The 17,332-nt window shown below is 36.2% G+C and overlaps 1 protein-coding gene across 3 annotated transcripts in view; it reads right to left on the bottom strand.

Annotated features, from left to right (window-relative positions):
- The window catches only part of ROBO1 (roundabout guidance receptor 1), a 739,670-nt gene that overhangs the window by 641,259 nt on the left and 81,079 nt on the right, over positions 1–17,332 (bottom strand). For all 3 annotated transcript variants that reach the window (XM_064523274.1, XM_026107996.2, XM_064523237.1), the window contains exon 2: positions 2,141–2,281. In XM_064523274.1, coding sequence (XP_064379344.1) covers positions 2,141–2,228 — 88 coding nt within the window. In that variant the 5' untranslated portion in view covers positions 2,229–2,281. The remainder of the gene's footprint in view (positions 1–2,140; positions 2,282–17,332) is intronic.

Here is a 17,332-nt window from a genome sequence, read left to right as displayed (position 1 = left end):
AAACTACAATCAATGATTCAAAATTATAAGATCACCATTAATATTCATCACATTTCACTGAAGTCGAGAATTCCAGTTGTGAGGTTAGGCTTTAACATATTTCTGCTAGTTTATCATATGAAATTACAGCTGTATCATCAATAAGTTGGAACAATTTTAGATTTTTAGGTAAGACAAAACTAAAAAATTTCAAACAATAAAATTTCATTTTTTAAAGGTTTCACAGGGCAGATGGTATAGAAATAATTTCACTGCATCTGTTATTTTGAAAGCATGGTCAGACTTTTATTGAAATAAAATAATAGTTACATTATTAATACTATGTTCACAGTTTTTCAGCTGCTTTCTTACGTGCTTTTAGTAATCCTCAGTAAAAGCTGTTATCTTCTGCTCTAATGATATTTTTAAGGATACAGCAGAGTTCCAAAGAAGCATTATTGCTTTTTTCCCATTAAATGGGGGAAGAAGTTTGAGATTTTGCACAGATCTCTTTCTGTGCATTAAAAAAAATTAAAGAGAGATACATGCCTTTGTAAGTAGAAGACATGAAAAGAGCAAAATGAATGGGATGAACTGCTTAAAGAAAAAAAAATCCTGCTTTATTTGATCTTTTGTGATAATCACACTTCTGGCACCCTGCCAGCTAGGCTGAGCACACTGATGTCTGGCCAAGGAGAGTAATCTCTTGGTTTGAGTCTGAGCTTTGTGATGAAAATTACAAAGCAGGGACAAAAAAATGCCACCTGTGATTTTATTCTGAAACTAATTTGATGGAAAACGTAATACAATGCAAACAGCCTTTTAGTAGCATCTACAAAACTATGACTAAACTGAAACCAATGCAAGTAGATGGAAGTAGCTATCATGAAAATACATTGGCATCTGCAGGCTTTCCTTTTTTTAAAAAAACTGTGCATGTCTTTCTGACAGGCAAATTGCTTTGAAATGATGTTGGAAGTCTGAGGTCAAACTTTTAAGATGATAATTTTAACTTACACCTTTTATTTTACAGTCTTTTAGGTTCTCCTACATAATGCATTTGAATCCAATAAAACCTAAAACCCTAAAAAAAAAAGAAAATCTTAATTTACTTTGTATGGACTGCCATTCATTATAGGTCAATGTACCCTTGAAGGAAAAACCTGCTCTTTTCTCTTTTCCTTGAGTAGTCTGTATATGAGCTAGTTGCTGACCGCTAAATAGACAAGAGTTGTATAGGCACAGAATTCTCCACACATACCATATTCAGGTTACAAATCCAGCTAGTAGAGTCCTCTACATTGTTAATCAGATCCAAAACAGTAAAACAAAACAAAAATCAGTATGTCACTACCTTCTTTGTATGTCACTTGATGCTTCCCACATTTTACTGAATGGGTATGCATTATTAACAGTACCACTGAAGGTTTGTTTGGGTTTTTAATAACAAATATTAAAGATGATTCAGAATGACTCAGAAGCTGTTCTTACCAATTTACTCTAAAAAAAACATACAGATTTTATTTCTTGTATGTTGTTTCATTAAAAATCCACTGCTCACTGAAGTGGAATGGTATAGATTACCTATTTTACTACTACTTTTCTTTTCAAAGCTGGACAGTAGTTTGAAATTTCTGTACATATTTATTATTCTTCTCTGCCCTAGTAAAGACTTGCCATATGCAGACATCAGGATGATAACTGATTGCTAGAACTTCCCCGAGAACACTTCATTTCAGCTATTTCACATTTGCAGTGCTCTGCTATTTTCTTCCTCCTTTAAGAATGTTCTCTATAGATTTCCTATTCTGTTTGATCTTCAAGTCTTTCTGCACTCTGTATCTCTTCCCTCCATGAACGGTGTTAATCAAAGGAATGTTTTAATAGCCACCTTAACCTTCTCATACTTATATTTTCAGGCCACTCCTTTTATGTATTTTCCCTTGTAATCAAAATGTAACTCACTGCTGTGTAGACTCTACGGTGCTTATTAAATTCTTTCTTTTAAATATACTCACACATATCTACCACCCACATATGCAAATATACACACATAAATATATGGAGAGAGTTCTTTATGTATGTACATGGATATATTCACACTGACATCATGTTAATTCATAAAAATACGAACATTTATGTTTAAATAAAAGGTACGTACCTGGAATAAGCTGACCCACTAACTGATGGCATCTGGAAAGGCTGAATACAGCTACTATGACCAAAAAAAGATAACGTTTCCATTTCATGATGTGTCCTTCCTTGCATTACACCAGCTCAGCAGCACTAATGTAAAGGCTATCTGTAACAGAAATGGAAATAAGAACAGAAGGATCAATGATAATTTTAAGGTACTTTCAAACCACTTTTTCCCATATAGCTTCTGTCAGGTTTGCTGGTTTCAATACAGTTAACTAACATTAAATTTTCTAACATTTAGGAAGCTGTAAACTACAACCAGAAATATATTAACTATCCTTCCAGAGCAGAGTAGCCTAAAAAGGATACTTTAAACGTAGGTATGAGAAACCTTATAGTACACATGTATGATTGTAAGCACTGCATATTCTTTGGGTTGTCATGTAACCTAAGTTATCAAAGCAATTGCTCAGTTCTGCAAGATAATTCAGTGCAGGTTTAATCCATCCCTGTTCAAGGAAATACTTCAACACCTGTCAAAGTTGAAGAACACATTTCAGTGCTATTCAACCCCACATAAGCATGGTTAAAACCTTACACTAGTACACAAGTTTTCCTGTGACATTGGTGTTTTGCTAAATAAGAACTATGGATAATTTAACCCAGTAAGCCTTTGAATAGTTAAAGCAACTTTCTAGAGAGTTTCTGCATTCATAAAGGCAGAAAACTTCCATGCCATCAGCAGAAAAACTGAATGCTAGGAAGGGAGCAAATCTTTTGAATTATAATATCACCTCTACAATCATTTTTCTGACCACTATAACTCTAAGTTGAAAAATATCCACAACTCTGCCACTGTTTAAAAATAGTTTGTCCTCATCCTACTCACCTCTCACACTCCAGCTACATTATCACCTTAGTACTGAGTTTGCCAGAACTCTACAAGTCTTGTTCACACTATACATATCTGTTAAAAATGACTTTCCCTTATGGGTGCTCAGCAACATCTTATTTTTTTAAAAAAAAAATCTCTAAATTAATTACAGAAAATCTTTAAATACGTAGGTTTTTTTTGGTTTTTTTTTCTGGTGAGGGCCTTCTATTTCAAAACAAACACAAATTTGACTGAAATATATTGTAAAACTTCTGAGGTTCTTGACAAGTTGCTGATGACAAAAGACATAATATTTAAAGTGTTTGTTTAGTTACTAAATTCCCACCATTGTCTGATGCTAACCAAGAGTTAGACACTGTACCCAGCCCTTAGTTCTAAACAAGAAGTAGGCCGACATATAAAGCTATGTTCCAACAGTAAATGTTAAAACTTGATAAGGTTACAAGTATACTTCTCAGTTCTCTCTCATCATATTCTTTACCCTCTCAGTTCTAAATATGTATTCTCTGAGATGAACAGTTTGTATTGCGACCCATATATTACCCAAATGCCATCAGACATAATCATAATAGTGAAAAAGTTATGGTGCTGTCAGTCACTTGTTCAGTCTGCTGGGACAGAGAAATTAAGTAACACCATTACTGGGAATATTCAGTGTTATCTGATACTTCTGGATGTTCAAAAAACACATAAGTTAAATATGAATAGATTCAATCACCTCCTCACCTCCATTTCACATTTGCTGCTTGTGTTACACCTGTACTTCTATTATCTTAGAAACCAGAAATAATAATACTCGATTTTCTACTACTGCTATTGCCTGAACCCTACAAAATATTTATTCTTCCTTTTTTTCTCCTTCATTTTCAACAGATACAGAAACAGTTTCTTCCATTCCCATTCTTTTAAGCACCCCTACCACTTGTAGGGCTGCTCTTCTCTTGCAAACAACTTGACAGCTGTTAACTGCACAGAGCAATTAAGAGCAATTACTGGCCAAGGTGTAACAGGATGCTTGGAATGTCATTCATGACAGGACTCCAAGGCAGAAGTCAGGATTTGCAACTTCAGGCCCTAGAATGTCATTCTCTTAGTCTATACAGTAATACAGACTTGCTTAATAAAACTATTTACAAAGTTGGCTTCAAATTCCTGTACTTTCCACTTGCAAACATCAAACCGAACGGCATTTCTAACCCAAAGCCAGTGAGACAGCCCACTAAATTCAGTTCACCAAACACAAAAATAAATTTTCTTTATGGTTCTATGTTGTCATTCCAATGTGAGGTGCTCACACTATATATAATAAGGTGAAAGAATCATTTCATTAATACACATTGCAAAATCATTCAAGGACTCAGAGATTTAATGAGTCTTCCCATCCACTGGCAGGACACAACTCCTAACCCTGTCAATAGGAGTTGAGAGAGAGCACACATTCTGAGGGGAGAATTTGACTTGCAGACCCTAAAGTTGCTATGTGGAAAAAAAAAAAAAAAAAAAAACAATCTCAGCAATGTACATTACAGGATTTGCCCTACACGCAGAGGCATCCTATACAGGAATCTCAGGTATTGTCTTTCCCATACCTGTCTTTTCTATTTATACTTATTCAGTGGACTATGCCTTCTTTTTAATCCCTTACCACATGACAGAGCTTTTCAAGAAACTCAGACCTTGAATGTCTGACTTTTTTGGCGAAACCTTTTTTCTCCTCTCTGATTCTGCTTGAAATATTGTATTTAATATTCAAAGATGAAGCGTGTTAAAAGCTGAAATTATTCCTATGTTATTAAAATGCTGATTAATCTTAAGGAAAATTTCAGCGAACACTGCTCTAATGAAGCAAAATAATTTTAATATGAAAACAAAGCTTTTTAATCTAAAGTTTACAAACAATTTCTATGGCTAGTAACTAGAAAACAATCCTGACTAGGAGGCTAATTCTCCACATTGAGAGTATAGTTCTTTCTTCTGAAATAGTAACCCTGATCATGAGGAAGATAAACTGAAAAAAAGATCATTTTGGTTATCAGAAACAGTTTTCACATACAGGTTGAGTTCAGAAGAAGAGAAAAACAAATTCCTTCTCATCATGTTCTACCGCCACAGTCTAGCGATTCCTCACATACAGCTATAGTGGAAGAAACCCACAGAAGTGTATCATTACCAAGGGAATTCAGGTGGGAATTAAAACACTGCTTCCTTTAATATATACTAAAAGCCCATGAAGTATGTGCCAAATGTATTTAGAAATGCTATTCATATACAATTATCTCAGTGTCATAACATTTAACTTTTTTATTATACAAACTGAGTTAAGTATTCCTGTGTTTGGTCCTTCTCTTCAACTAGTCTTTTACTATCCGAAACGCAAAACCACTATTGCAGAATAAGAACTGGCACTAATTAGATGTTGCCAGTGACAGAAGAATGATGGACTAGCCACAAACTTGCTGGCCACAGACCTTGGTTAACTCTGTATTAAACGACTGCAGATCTACACCAGGACGTGAAAGAAAAAATTCAAGTAGAACGTGTTGTCCACAGCACACGATGAAGATAAACACTGGTTCCTCTATGAGATTATAATCATTAAAGAATCAATGGTAAATTAAACTACACAAACCCAGAGGGCAAAGAAGCACTGTAGTAAATACAGGGAAAGCATCTAATCAATTATTTCCTTCCACTTTCCAAGTATAGTGTTATTTATCACTATAGCCAGTGCAGCATGCAGCAGCAGAAGTAAAGACACTGAGACAAGACCAAAAAATCAATGCTGGTTTTATCTTCATTTCTTTTCCCTTATTTTAAAATTACATTATCATTGTTGTTTGTCTCAGAAATGGTAACCAGCTTTGCAGGACAAGATTTTCACAGCACCCTGAACAGAAAAAAAGAACAGAATGGTCAGGTAATTGAGCTCCTGACTCACCAAAGTAACCTCCTTCTATAAGGTCTGTGATTTTTAGGAAGTAGTATGCTAAAGATCATTTATGTACAGGATGAGTTAGAATTTTGAATTGTGGTGTACCCAAAGGCCAGTTTGGAGTAGACTGGCAAAATCTGACTTAAAACAGGAAAAACAAACAAACAAAAGAAATCTTCATTTTGAAGCAATATATACTCCTTTTGAATGCGGACAGTCTTCAAAGCTTTTCATGCACTGTTAGGCCTGCTGACATCAGATGAAACTTCCTGGATTTTCCGCCCTTTTACTGCAACATCCTAATATCTGTTAGTTGGACCTCGGACATCTGGTCATCTCTGTTTAGATTGACACTTGTTCTGAATTTACTCCTCCTGTGCATTATAATCTCTGAAGTTATATATCACTGAAATAAAGAACTATTTTAATCATCCTGTCTTTGTTACACTAAATTTATTTGGAGTTCTAGCAGGATGAGAAGAAAGTACTGCCATACATTCTCAACTGTTTCCATTTAGGAGCAAGAATGACAGAGGGCTGAGAAACTAGGGGAGAGGAAAAAAAGTCTGGCCAGATCCCTTTTTTGTTATCAAGTAAATCAACTCTACCAAGATCAAAGCAGCTACAACTATAAACATCTATTTAAACCAGAGCAGCTATCACTGCAGAGCAACTACGGATGTGGACTGCGACTCCTTCTAGTGATAGTTTCAGCAGACAGCTCAGGGAGCTGACATGTGGCACCTATTCATGAAGCTCAACTTATTTTATGTTCTACTACACAAAAAAAATTTTCCTTATTTTAGAAGTGGATGCTAGGTCAGTTCTTGAAAACACATTGTCCATATGCCTGTATTTGTCCACTCCCAATGAATGACTGAAGAAGAAACCCAGACATCAGTATTAGCATAACAAATTGTGGTACATGACATATGATGTATCCTAAATCCTAAATATCCTCTAATACACTGCCTACACATTAAAGTTTAGTGTGAAGAGCCAAACTTACGGCAAAAGGAACATCTTTTCTCCCACCAGTCTCAGCCTCACAAAATCTCTACCAGAGGCTCTGCTAATCTTTAACTTTTCCTTCTCTTGTCTGGCTATAAAAGCTGAGACTGATTTTGAATAAAGCACAACTTTAACACAGAAGTTTTCCTCAGAGAGGAGCACATAAATGAGAGAGCAAGCAGCAGAACGTGATTTCTGAGTAAGGAAGCAATGTATTTATAAGGCAATCAATGTATAATGCAAGGTACAAAGAATGAGCTGGAGTGTCAAGAAGCGTAAAGAGAAAGCTAAAAAAAATTAACCACAAAACAGTGATTTTCAGCCGTTCCATGAATTAGGACCACTTGAAAAGGCTGACAGCATTCTGCACAGTCCTGTGTTCAGAACTTTGCCACTGTCTGACACCCAGACTGCTGCTCTCTCAAGGACTTAAATTTGGTTATCAAGTGCTCATCGTTCTCTGCCTTTTCCGATACGTGCTCTAACTTCACTGTTTGGAAACCACAGCACCAGAATCTTAAATTCATATACTGTATCAGTAAACGCAGTATTAAAGGAAAGTTTTACGTATAAAATGAGAGAAGGCAACCTATTTCAGAAAACCAGTCACAAAATCCTCACAAACTTTAGTGTGAAATGATGAGGTAAGCTATCAGCATCCAATAGTCCTGGAATAATTGACTGGCTTAAGTTAGTATGCTGAGCATGCCTATTAATGCTAAAGAAAGATACAGACACTATAAAAATCCCCTGTCCTGCACATAGCCTCTATGCGTGCTTGAAAATGAACAGCTGAAGCTTGTGATGATATTTTTTTCATTCTTTTTTTTTTTTAAAGAAATAACCTTATGATTCCACACGTAAGCAGAATGTGCACAGAATAATGCTAAAATATACTATGCAGTGTTGTAAGTCATTGCCTGCCATCACAGTACTTGTTGTTCAGTGTGCAGTGTTCAGGCCAACTGCTCCGCCAAAATGCAATGGTCAATTCCAACTTGCAAACTATTTTTTGCACAGACCTGCAGTATTGCAGTTTTTGTTCCTTATTTTCTATTCAGTCACCCACAGGGGAATAATCAGAGGCCAGAGGTAGCTGGTAAAAGTCACCAGTTAACTCACTGGACAAAACGTTCCTCAAATCCAGAAGGTGATTTCATTTTGCTAATTAGTCTTTTTTGTTGAAACTCCTTACATAGCAAAAATCTGTGGGAGGAAAGGGGAAAAGTGAAGATATTTGTATCACACTGTCCAGAAGTTACTTAAGAGAATGAGAGTAAAAGGTCCTAGCCAAAAGCTTTACAGTGCAGCAGACATCATGTGTGTGCGTGCATACATGTCTTTGAAAGAGAAAGGAGACTTAGAGACTTTTCTACTCTAGTAAAATTTACTTTTGCTTCAAACCTGAAATTTTGGTTGTTCTTTCCAACTGCGACCCAGATGCCTGCCATCATTCTCACTCACTGAACACCAAATTTCTATATAATTAATGATGCCTGCCAAAGAAGCAGAACCACAATCTCTAGGACCTTAAACTGACTCCCTCCATGCAAATCTAATACACAAGACTTCTGAAATTTTTTTAATGTAACTTCTTGTTTTTAGCAATTCTCTCCCCTAGGCCTCCAATTTACAGATTTAATAAGAGACCATCTCTAAATAAGGGCACAGCGAAGAGTTATGCTGAGAACCTGTTCAGGAAGCATTGCAGAAAACCCCATGAAATTAACATTGAATTCCAAACAGGACTCAGATGTTGTACCGTATATAAGGCTACATATTTTAAGTAAATAAATAAATAAACAAAACAATTATCAGTTCATGCCTAGATGACTGAAGAAGGCAATGCCTGTGAAGAACTTGCACACGGTCCTGGGAGTAAAAACTGTAACACAACTCATGGGTTATCTACAAGTTTCCTATCTTTTAAATAATTTTTTTTGGTTGTGACTCAACAACCACAAAACAAAACGGAATTTGAATCTTTCACTTGAAACAGAATCAGAATTTCAAGACTCCTTTAGCATGAGATACTAGGCTATGCCTACTCAACGTAAGGAAACTACATGTATTACCATACATAAAACCAGTGGCATTTTTCTCTCTGTTTCTCAAATTTGGAAAAACATAACTACGATTAATAAATAAAAGTTCCCTTTAGGAATAGTCCTGATTGTGAATGTTGGGAGAAAAGAAATAAAGTAATACTCTAGTCCTATTACACTTCTCATTGGATAAACTCCTTTTGTACATAAGTAAAGAGATACAAGAATTAAGGTTCTTTCGAAGAAGTGCAAACCTGTTAAAGCAATGCTCTCTCTTCCAGAGAGTAATACAGAGCTCCATATGCTTCTGCTCACATCTAAACTGATGACAAATGCAGTAACAGTGGAATCAGCCCTGTGTTTTTCAATGAAGACCTCTTATGGGCAGGCTGAACATAAAGCTTTTCGAAAATAAAGCCAAGAAATTATCTAAATAAAATAAGAACTTTCTAGTATCTTATATTATTGATTTCTTATCTCTTTTCTGCCCCAATGGCATATTAAATCAACAATCCCCATCTTTTTGTCCAGATTCTATGAATTATATGCAACTGTCAAGACTTTCAAAGCAGTGTTTGGAAAGGCTGGGTACTGCACCTGTTGCAAAATTCCCGATTTTAAACATCGTGTTTTCAAATTGCTTTTTCTACTAAATACTCATCGTTTTCTGAACATCAGGCCCCTTTACCTCTTTTGAAGCTATGGGTACAAAAACTCAGACAAAAATAGCATTAGTAATGCCCTGATGTACTTTCAATATATCAGTAGTCATATCTTTTCTTTATACAGGAAATTAAAATTGAGACAAAATCATTTATATATTCTTAGTTGATTAATAAACAACCTCTAGCAGGGAACATTCATTTTAAAAATTATTCCTAAGAAATACTGTCAATGTTCAAGCATGTTCAAGCATGTTCAAGCCGTGGTCATGTGAAGAAGTAAAGTGGTAGCTGTCAAAAGTACTTCCAAACAGAGTCACATGGATAAGAAACAACATTTGATCACTACAGGATTATAGAAAGAAAATTTTGTGTCTGAAAGGTTAAAAAAAAAGAATTCTTTTGACTGCATTTCAACTCCTCTGTTATCTGACCTAAAAAAGCAAGGGTTTTTCAAAGGCATTCAGCTTTAAACATTCACAGTACCTTTGAATGTCCTCAGCAGGATCAGAAAAGAGGGATTCAATTTTCAAAGATAATTGTGTCAGATAACTGTCTCATCCCTTTTCAGAAACAATCTGATAAATACCTAATTACCAGCCAAGTGATTTCAGAGCCACACAGCTGGGCCTGAGCAAAGGCTACAGGGAATGACAAGGTCCCCTAAAGCTATCAGAGCAAGAGGCAGTTAGTTTGTGAATTACTTCACTTTTTCAGTTGATAAACTGCATAGAAAGTCCCCAGAGAAAACAAAATATTCATAAAATGTTGAAACAGTAAACACAGAATCAATATTTAACCAGTGAAGTTAAATATTCTTTTTCAAATAAAGTAAGACTGAGTATACAAAACAATTAGATCCCAAAATCCATTACGGTAAGTATCCGAGTCCTTAAAATGACACCTTTTCCAAAAAGCATTTGTTTACTTTTCAGTTTAATTTTATCTACTATTGATATATAATGCTGCATTTTAAGAAATTAATTTAAACAAAACTTGTATTGCAGTCTTGTTGCACACTTGAAAAAACATTCTGATCTTACACAGCTGTAGTTAAAAATTCAAAAACTTCCCTGGAAGAAGTCTTAACTGTTAAACTGGAAAGAACTTCTAAAATGTAGCCAATGTTCAAGAACTCTCTCAAGTTTCTTGAAAAGATTAACTCATAATTTGAGAAGCAATCTCTTTTAAAAATACACAGTAACTTTACTTTGGAATTATTTTCTTCAATTAAAACCTACAGGTATATATAGCATCTCAGGTTTCAGTGAATCTTTTGAACATGTTTCAGTGAATCATTTACATTGTAAGAGGTAATTCTGTAATCTTGCCGAATTCCTTGTCCTTGGAAAAGCATTGGCCCTCACTACACATCCTAAATGTTAATGGAGTGGAGAGCATGAAATATTAACATAATGATGTGCAGCTCAGAATCACAGATGGGAAGCAGAAGATTACTGATAATGCTTCAACAGTATTAAATTGACCAAGTTATGTATTCCTCAGGTGTTATGAAATATGTGTTTACCTTGTGAAAAATGCAACAGATTTGAGATGGTACTCTCAAAAGCATACACTGCTGACCTAACTCTGCTCCTAGATTGGAGAAAATTGACTGGAATTTTGCAAATGAAAGGATCCAGGCACTCCTGTAAATCCCACTCATAAAATAAGGATACCCTTAAAAATAATGACACAAAAGTGTTACATACACACAGCAGAGGTGAGTCAATGCTGTTCAGCACAATGTGGGGACAAAGACTTCAATTAAACCGGTTGGCTTTCCTCTGGAGTGGAACAGTAGTGATCACACAGTCAAGAATAAACAGAAGGGAAGTTTTAAAACCTGTTCCTTACAGGTTCACAACTATTAAATAACAGCATTTCTACATGGATCATTATTCATCCTCCACATAAAAAGAAACTAATGTTTGCCTGGAAGAGCTGACACTCTGCTAGCATTCAAAATGCAACAGTCAGGCTAGCATATTCAGTGGGGCAGGCAGAAAAAAGTGCTGGAATTTTGCTAGTGTGTAAGTTAAAGCTTGACTTCAGGTCACAACTTTGGTCTAACCAGTGCTGTGAAAGCATCTTTAAATATGGAAATAAAATTTTCAGATAAGTTATCTTTCCAGCTACAATTACTTTAGCAAAGTAAATAAATACTCTGAGCATGGGATCACCATACCAGAGTGATATTTCAACTTATTAGGCGTAAAAGGGAAAGATATATTTAAACTTCTCTCTTGGGAAGAAGCACAAGTCTGCTTGTTCACTTGTCTAGTCTACTTCCCTTTGGTTCAAACTCCGAAATACTAAACATCAAATGAAGAGAAGCAGTTTCTACCCGGCAATAGCAAGCACGATCACTGGATGTTAATGCAGAGTACAGTGACTGAAACTGTCCCTGAGCACACGGGTGGAAACTCTGTGGAAGGTCTCATGTTCAGTAAAGTGCAACAGAATAAAAAAAGCCTGCAAAAAGACTACCAAGTGCTAGTCATTCAATGCAAAGAAAAGAGCAAACTCCACTTCAGTGCATGGGGAAAGCTTCGTGTTCTGCTAGCTCTATTCTTCTCGGGCTTAAATCTCTCATGACAGAAAGAGGTGGGAAATGGCTTCTTGTAAATTTAAAACTGCATGAAATAAAAAGGGGAAAAATAAACAAAAGTCTCAGTGCTCAAAGCAAAACAGGGGATGCTCTCCACTCAGAAGCTATGAACCAGTAAGCACTTGGGGACTGTGAACTGCAGTCTCTGGAGGCAAAAATGCCTGAAAGATTTCTCGTCTCCTCTAGAGATTTAGCTTTGAGGAGAAAAAAAAATAGCTTGGCTTTTCTGTCTTTAATAAGAACTGGGGAATGAGAAAGGGCTTGCAGCCCTTGCCCCACCAACGAGCACACTCAACCACAGAAATTTCCACAGTTTTCAAATAAAATTTAGCTCTCCCCTAGACTGCATTCTACCCTCCAGTAAAGGTGAAGTTTAAATAATTCAAGTACTTCCAACATTGTCTGCTTCTTGGTTAGATCTGTGTGAAATGCTAACTCCTTAGGGGAAAGGAAGAAGAGTCCATCTTTCATGAAGATACTGGAAGAGTGGCAGAATCCCTTTGAAACCGAGTCTGATCTGATAAAGTCATTATGGTTGTTAATAGCAACCCTTTCAACTGCTTCCTTGGACTATTCCATGGCATTTAGCTGCAGCTCTAGGCATTTAGTAGTGGCGGGGCTGTCATTCCAGGGGGATGCTGAGGACTGGCTGCACTTTAGGAAAGTCCCATCCCATCCATAACCTAGGGAAGAAGTGAGTTTCTCTCTCTAAGTGAAAGAGGTCCTGTTGTCTCTTAGCCTGAGACCAGGAGCTAGTAGCTTTTTGCAAGTAAAGATGAGTTTGCTATCTCACTGTCTGCCTGTTCCCATTAGCTTTTATATCAAGAGTCCAGTCTGAAGTAAAGAGAAACACAAAGATGCAAAGTCACCGCAATTCTACAACTCCTGAGAATGTAGTCTTTGAGTCAAAGGAAAAATCATAACACATCCTTTGTTTCCACCCTGCCCCCAGGAGAAACGAAGAAAGGATATAAACGCTATCCCTTCTGTCTGGGTCATCAGTCCATGCACAACTAACTCTGTATTAGCTAAAAGGGAGTGAGATGTGGGGCATTGTAATGGTAGCTCTTAAATGACAGCAGAGTAATCCCAGAGACAGGATGAGAGGCAACGGGCACAAACTGAAACACAGGAAGTTCCATCTGAACAGGAGAAAAATCTTCTTTACTGTGAGGGTGACAGATCACTGGAATAAATTGTCGAGAGGAGCTGTAGAGTCTCCATCCTCAGAGATATCCAAAAGCCGTCTGGACACGATCCTGGGCAACGTGCTCTAGGTAACCCTGACTGAGCAGGGGGGCTGGACTAGATGGTCTCCAGAGGTGCCTTCCAACCTCAACCTGTGATTCTCTGAAAGTTTAGCGGATGCAGGACATAAATCTTTCAGAATCCAGGTCCTTATGGTCCTGCTAGTCTTGCTTTGGCCTCCTGTGAGGAAAATAGGCAAAAGTAGGTGGGGGAGAAGGGAGAGGAGCCTACATGCAAGAAGGGCTATTTTATTACCCCTGATAATCTCTCTCCATTACGCTTTATGAAAGGAATTTATTTTTTTGGTGAGGTCTCAACAACCTAGGAAAAATTAAGATATCACTAGCAAGTTCCTCACAGACAGTGACTGGCTCCCTGTTCCTATGCAGAAAGTATGAGAGAAGAGAGAATCTGAGGTAACACTTGAAATCTCATTTTCAGTATTTCTCTAGAATTTAAATCTCAAATAAAATCTGTTTTAAAACCCCAAACTTCATCAAGAGCAAGATATGTAAAAAAATTTTCTTCACCATGTAAAGATAAATTTGAAAATGCAGATAACTACTTAAAAGAAAATCATCCCTCCTCTTTCTCCCCTCTTCCTTGTTTTCTCCTTTTAAGACAAAATCCCCTACAGCACAGTTTAAATCATCTAATCAGTTCTAGGACATAAACTAATTTCTGGAAGGTATCTGTTAAAGAGCTAACATAAAGAACTCAGGTTGATAAGACTGAACAGCCTACAAATTTTGCTTTGTAATAGTGCTCCCCAACCATTATTTCCATCCTTTAGAAACAGAGAAAGTGTCAGCATACACTAGTATAGAAAGTAAATTAGAGTATGTATTTTAAGTTTTGTTTCTAAATATTATTGGAGGAAAAGAAAGAAAGAAGGTTCTTTTTATTAAACTCTTAAAAATGTCCTAACCAGGAATATGAGAAAGACAATCTATCTAATGAAGGCTGCATTTCTCAGAAAGGATGTCTAATCTAAGGAACCGAATTCTTATAGAACACCTGAAAATATAAACAACAACAAAACAAGCATGTTTCACAATAACAAATTCTGGCATTTCAGCTCCCCAGACAGCCTAGCAAACCAAAGCCCAGAAAACAGTTCTTATTCACAATTTTTCCCATCAATGCAGGGAACATTTCTAAAAGAAAACAAACAGCTCCAAAAAAAGAAAAAGTAGTATTGCTTTCTGTCAGACTATCTAATATACTAAAAATTCAGATTAACCAGTTAGTCTTTTGACAGGTCCCAAGCTTCTAGTGTGGATTCTCATTCATTTTATATGTCAGATGCATAATCAGATGCTCACACATGTACTGCACTCCCTGTAACTATCATGGCCACTAGCTATAAGCATTTTAAAAGTTATGGATGTGCCTGCCATAACTGGTGTGACCTTTCCTAATAGAGGAACTGCTGTATAATCACTCTCAGGTGAGCAGGAAAATAAAACATCTTGAATCACTGAATTCAGTCACATCAGCAGAAATTTGAACACATGGACCAAATAACTAAACTAGCTCTTAAACCTTGAAAGACTGAAGCTTAAATATTCTTGAGATGGACTCAAACTGACAGTTGGAGCTTTACAGAAATAAACAATTGATTTACTAGTAGTAAACCACTATGAACAAACTAACTTGAAACTGATGAATAATTAGGAATGGGTAGAAAAAAGGCCAAATCTACAGGGATCATATTTATGACTTATTAACCATTTCAATTTTAGCCTTTCATTTAAACATTTCTCTCAATCTGTGACTGCTACAGGAGTGACTAGCATACAAGATTTGTGACTGTCTAATTTTAAAAAGGCCAAAATCAACTTCTAAGAAACATTTCTGTCTTTGATTTTAGAGAAGTTTCTATTTCTTTCCATTGAAGCAGCTGTCTCTGTGGAAATACCTGAAATAAAGGAGCATTCATTTTCTAATAAGTCTTACGCTTATTAGAAAATTACACTTATGCAGAAATAAGACGACATCAGTCCAGGAAGACAACAATATCATATACTTCCTCTCTGAACTGGAGACAGAAACGAATTTTGTTAATTAGATGTTAGGAAAAGCTATACATGAACTGGCTTGTGCTACTATGCTCTACTGCCATTTCCTGAAGGCATTACTGCTTTTCTAAGAATACAAAAAAGGCAACATTAATGTATCTCAACTTGCTGAAAGGAAGACACTACAAGAAAGGGACTCAAAATAATTTAACCTCATAATTAATGCTGTCTACAGTTGTACCTTTCTTTAAATACTGATTTTGATTCAGTATTTCCATTACTTTTTTTTTTCTTTCTTTTTCTTTCAGATAAATCTGAAAACCTTGGCCACACAGGTTTTTGAAGCCCTCTGGTACTATGACCAATGAGAAAAAAGAACTGGATTAGATGCTAGGCCCATATGGCTAGAACGTAAACTTAACACTTCAAGAAGTTACCATACAGTCAGATGAACTAGTCAGTATTAATGAAGAGGTTCATAACATGCCTCAAAGTCATGCTCTGTGCACACATTTAACTGATTCAGAGCTATTCTCTCCCAGTTCTTTTACTGTCAGTGAGAGAAAAATAAATTTATTTTGAAGCTTGGCTCTTATCTGTGCAAACCCATACCACAACCCACTTTCCATTCATTTTCTGAAAAATGGATACTTAATTTGTTTTGGTTAGAATCTAGCTTGGAGATCTCTTGTATATATTGGCAAACAAAAAGAAAATTTGTCAAGTATAACAAAGAGCTTGGTCTATAGAGTACAAAATATTCACTTTTTAACTGGAGAAAAGTAACAGGTACTTGTTTGTTTCCCAGGGAAATGAGTATTTACAATACCATGGAAACTATCATTAGTCTCTGCATGGAAAACTCCACAGACAACAAGTGTTTCTATCAGAGAGAAAATTAATTTTCATTAGCACAAAAAAGCACTGAGAAAGGTGCTGCTCAAAACCTGTGTCCCAAAGTTGAACCCTAAGTACCTTCTCTGCAATCCTCTGATAGAAAATGACTTTTGTATGTTTGGGGAGAAATACAAAAATGGAAAAAGGTTCATAGATTTCTTCTCAGTTTTCTTACATACAATGCATGAGTTTAGAGAATACCTTAAACTGTTGTATGTACCTACAGTATGATAAGGCTGTATCTTGCAGAGAGAGCACCTACTCAATTTGAAATCTCTAACACAATATATGATCATAATTAAGAAATAATACTGATAAAGCTTCTTTTGCATAACCACAGAACAATTCGAGAACTTCTGCATCTCAAACAAAATACTTAAATTTCCTTATACTGTTTCCGTCTCTTTTATGTCCCCCTGCTGCATTATTTCATTAGTATCCTTCACAGATACCAACACCGTAACACAGTCAAACTTTACTGCCTGAGGCTTTACTGGAGTCATTACTATTGGATGATCTATCTGCAATTAAGAAATCTACAACAATATGAGTCTGTGTGCGCACCACTTGTTATCAAATACTTCCTTCCCTAACCATTTGGTTAACAGTTGAAATAACACTGATTTTCCCTCTTGGGCTGAAATGATGCTACCATGAAACTGTTTAAGGGTCCCCCAAGGTATCTCCTAGGTCCACAAAGAAACTGCTTATGCAGAGCACTGAAGCAGATTAAAAGCCAAGAACTGAAGTACTGGCAAATGACAAATCAAAATCTTGTTTTCATAAAACAAACACTTCCTCTCCCAGCTTTTTAAATTCTTGTCTGAAGTTGGCATTGATGAAACAACAAAAGTTAAACTGAAGTCAAGGAGAAAGAGTATGTTAAAATATG

This window comes from Dromaius novaehollandiae, chromosome 1, assembly GCF_036370855.1.
Source record: "Dromaius novaehollandiae isolate bDroNov1 chromosome 1, bDroNov1.hap1, whole genome shotgun sequence".
In the NCBI taxonomy this organism is placed as follows: domain Eukaryota; kingdom Metazoa; phylum Chordata; class Aves; order Casuariiformes; family Dromaiidae; genus Dromaius; species Dromaius novaehollandiae.
This window is presented reverse-complemented; position numbering and strand designations above follow the sequence as displayed.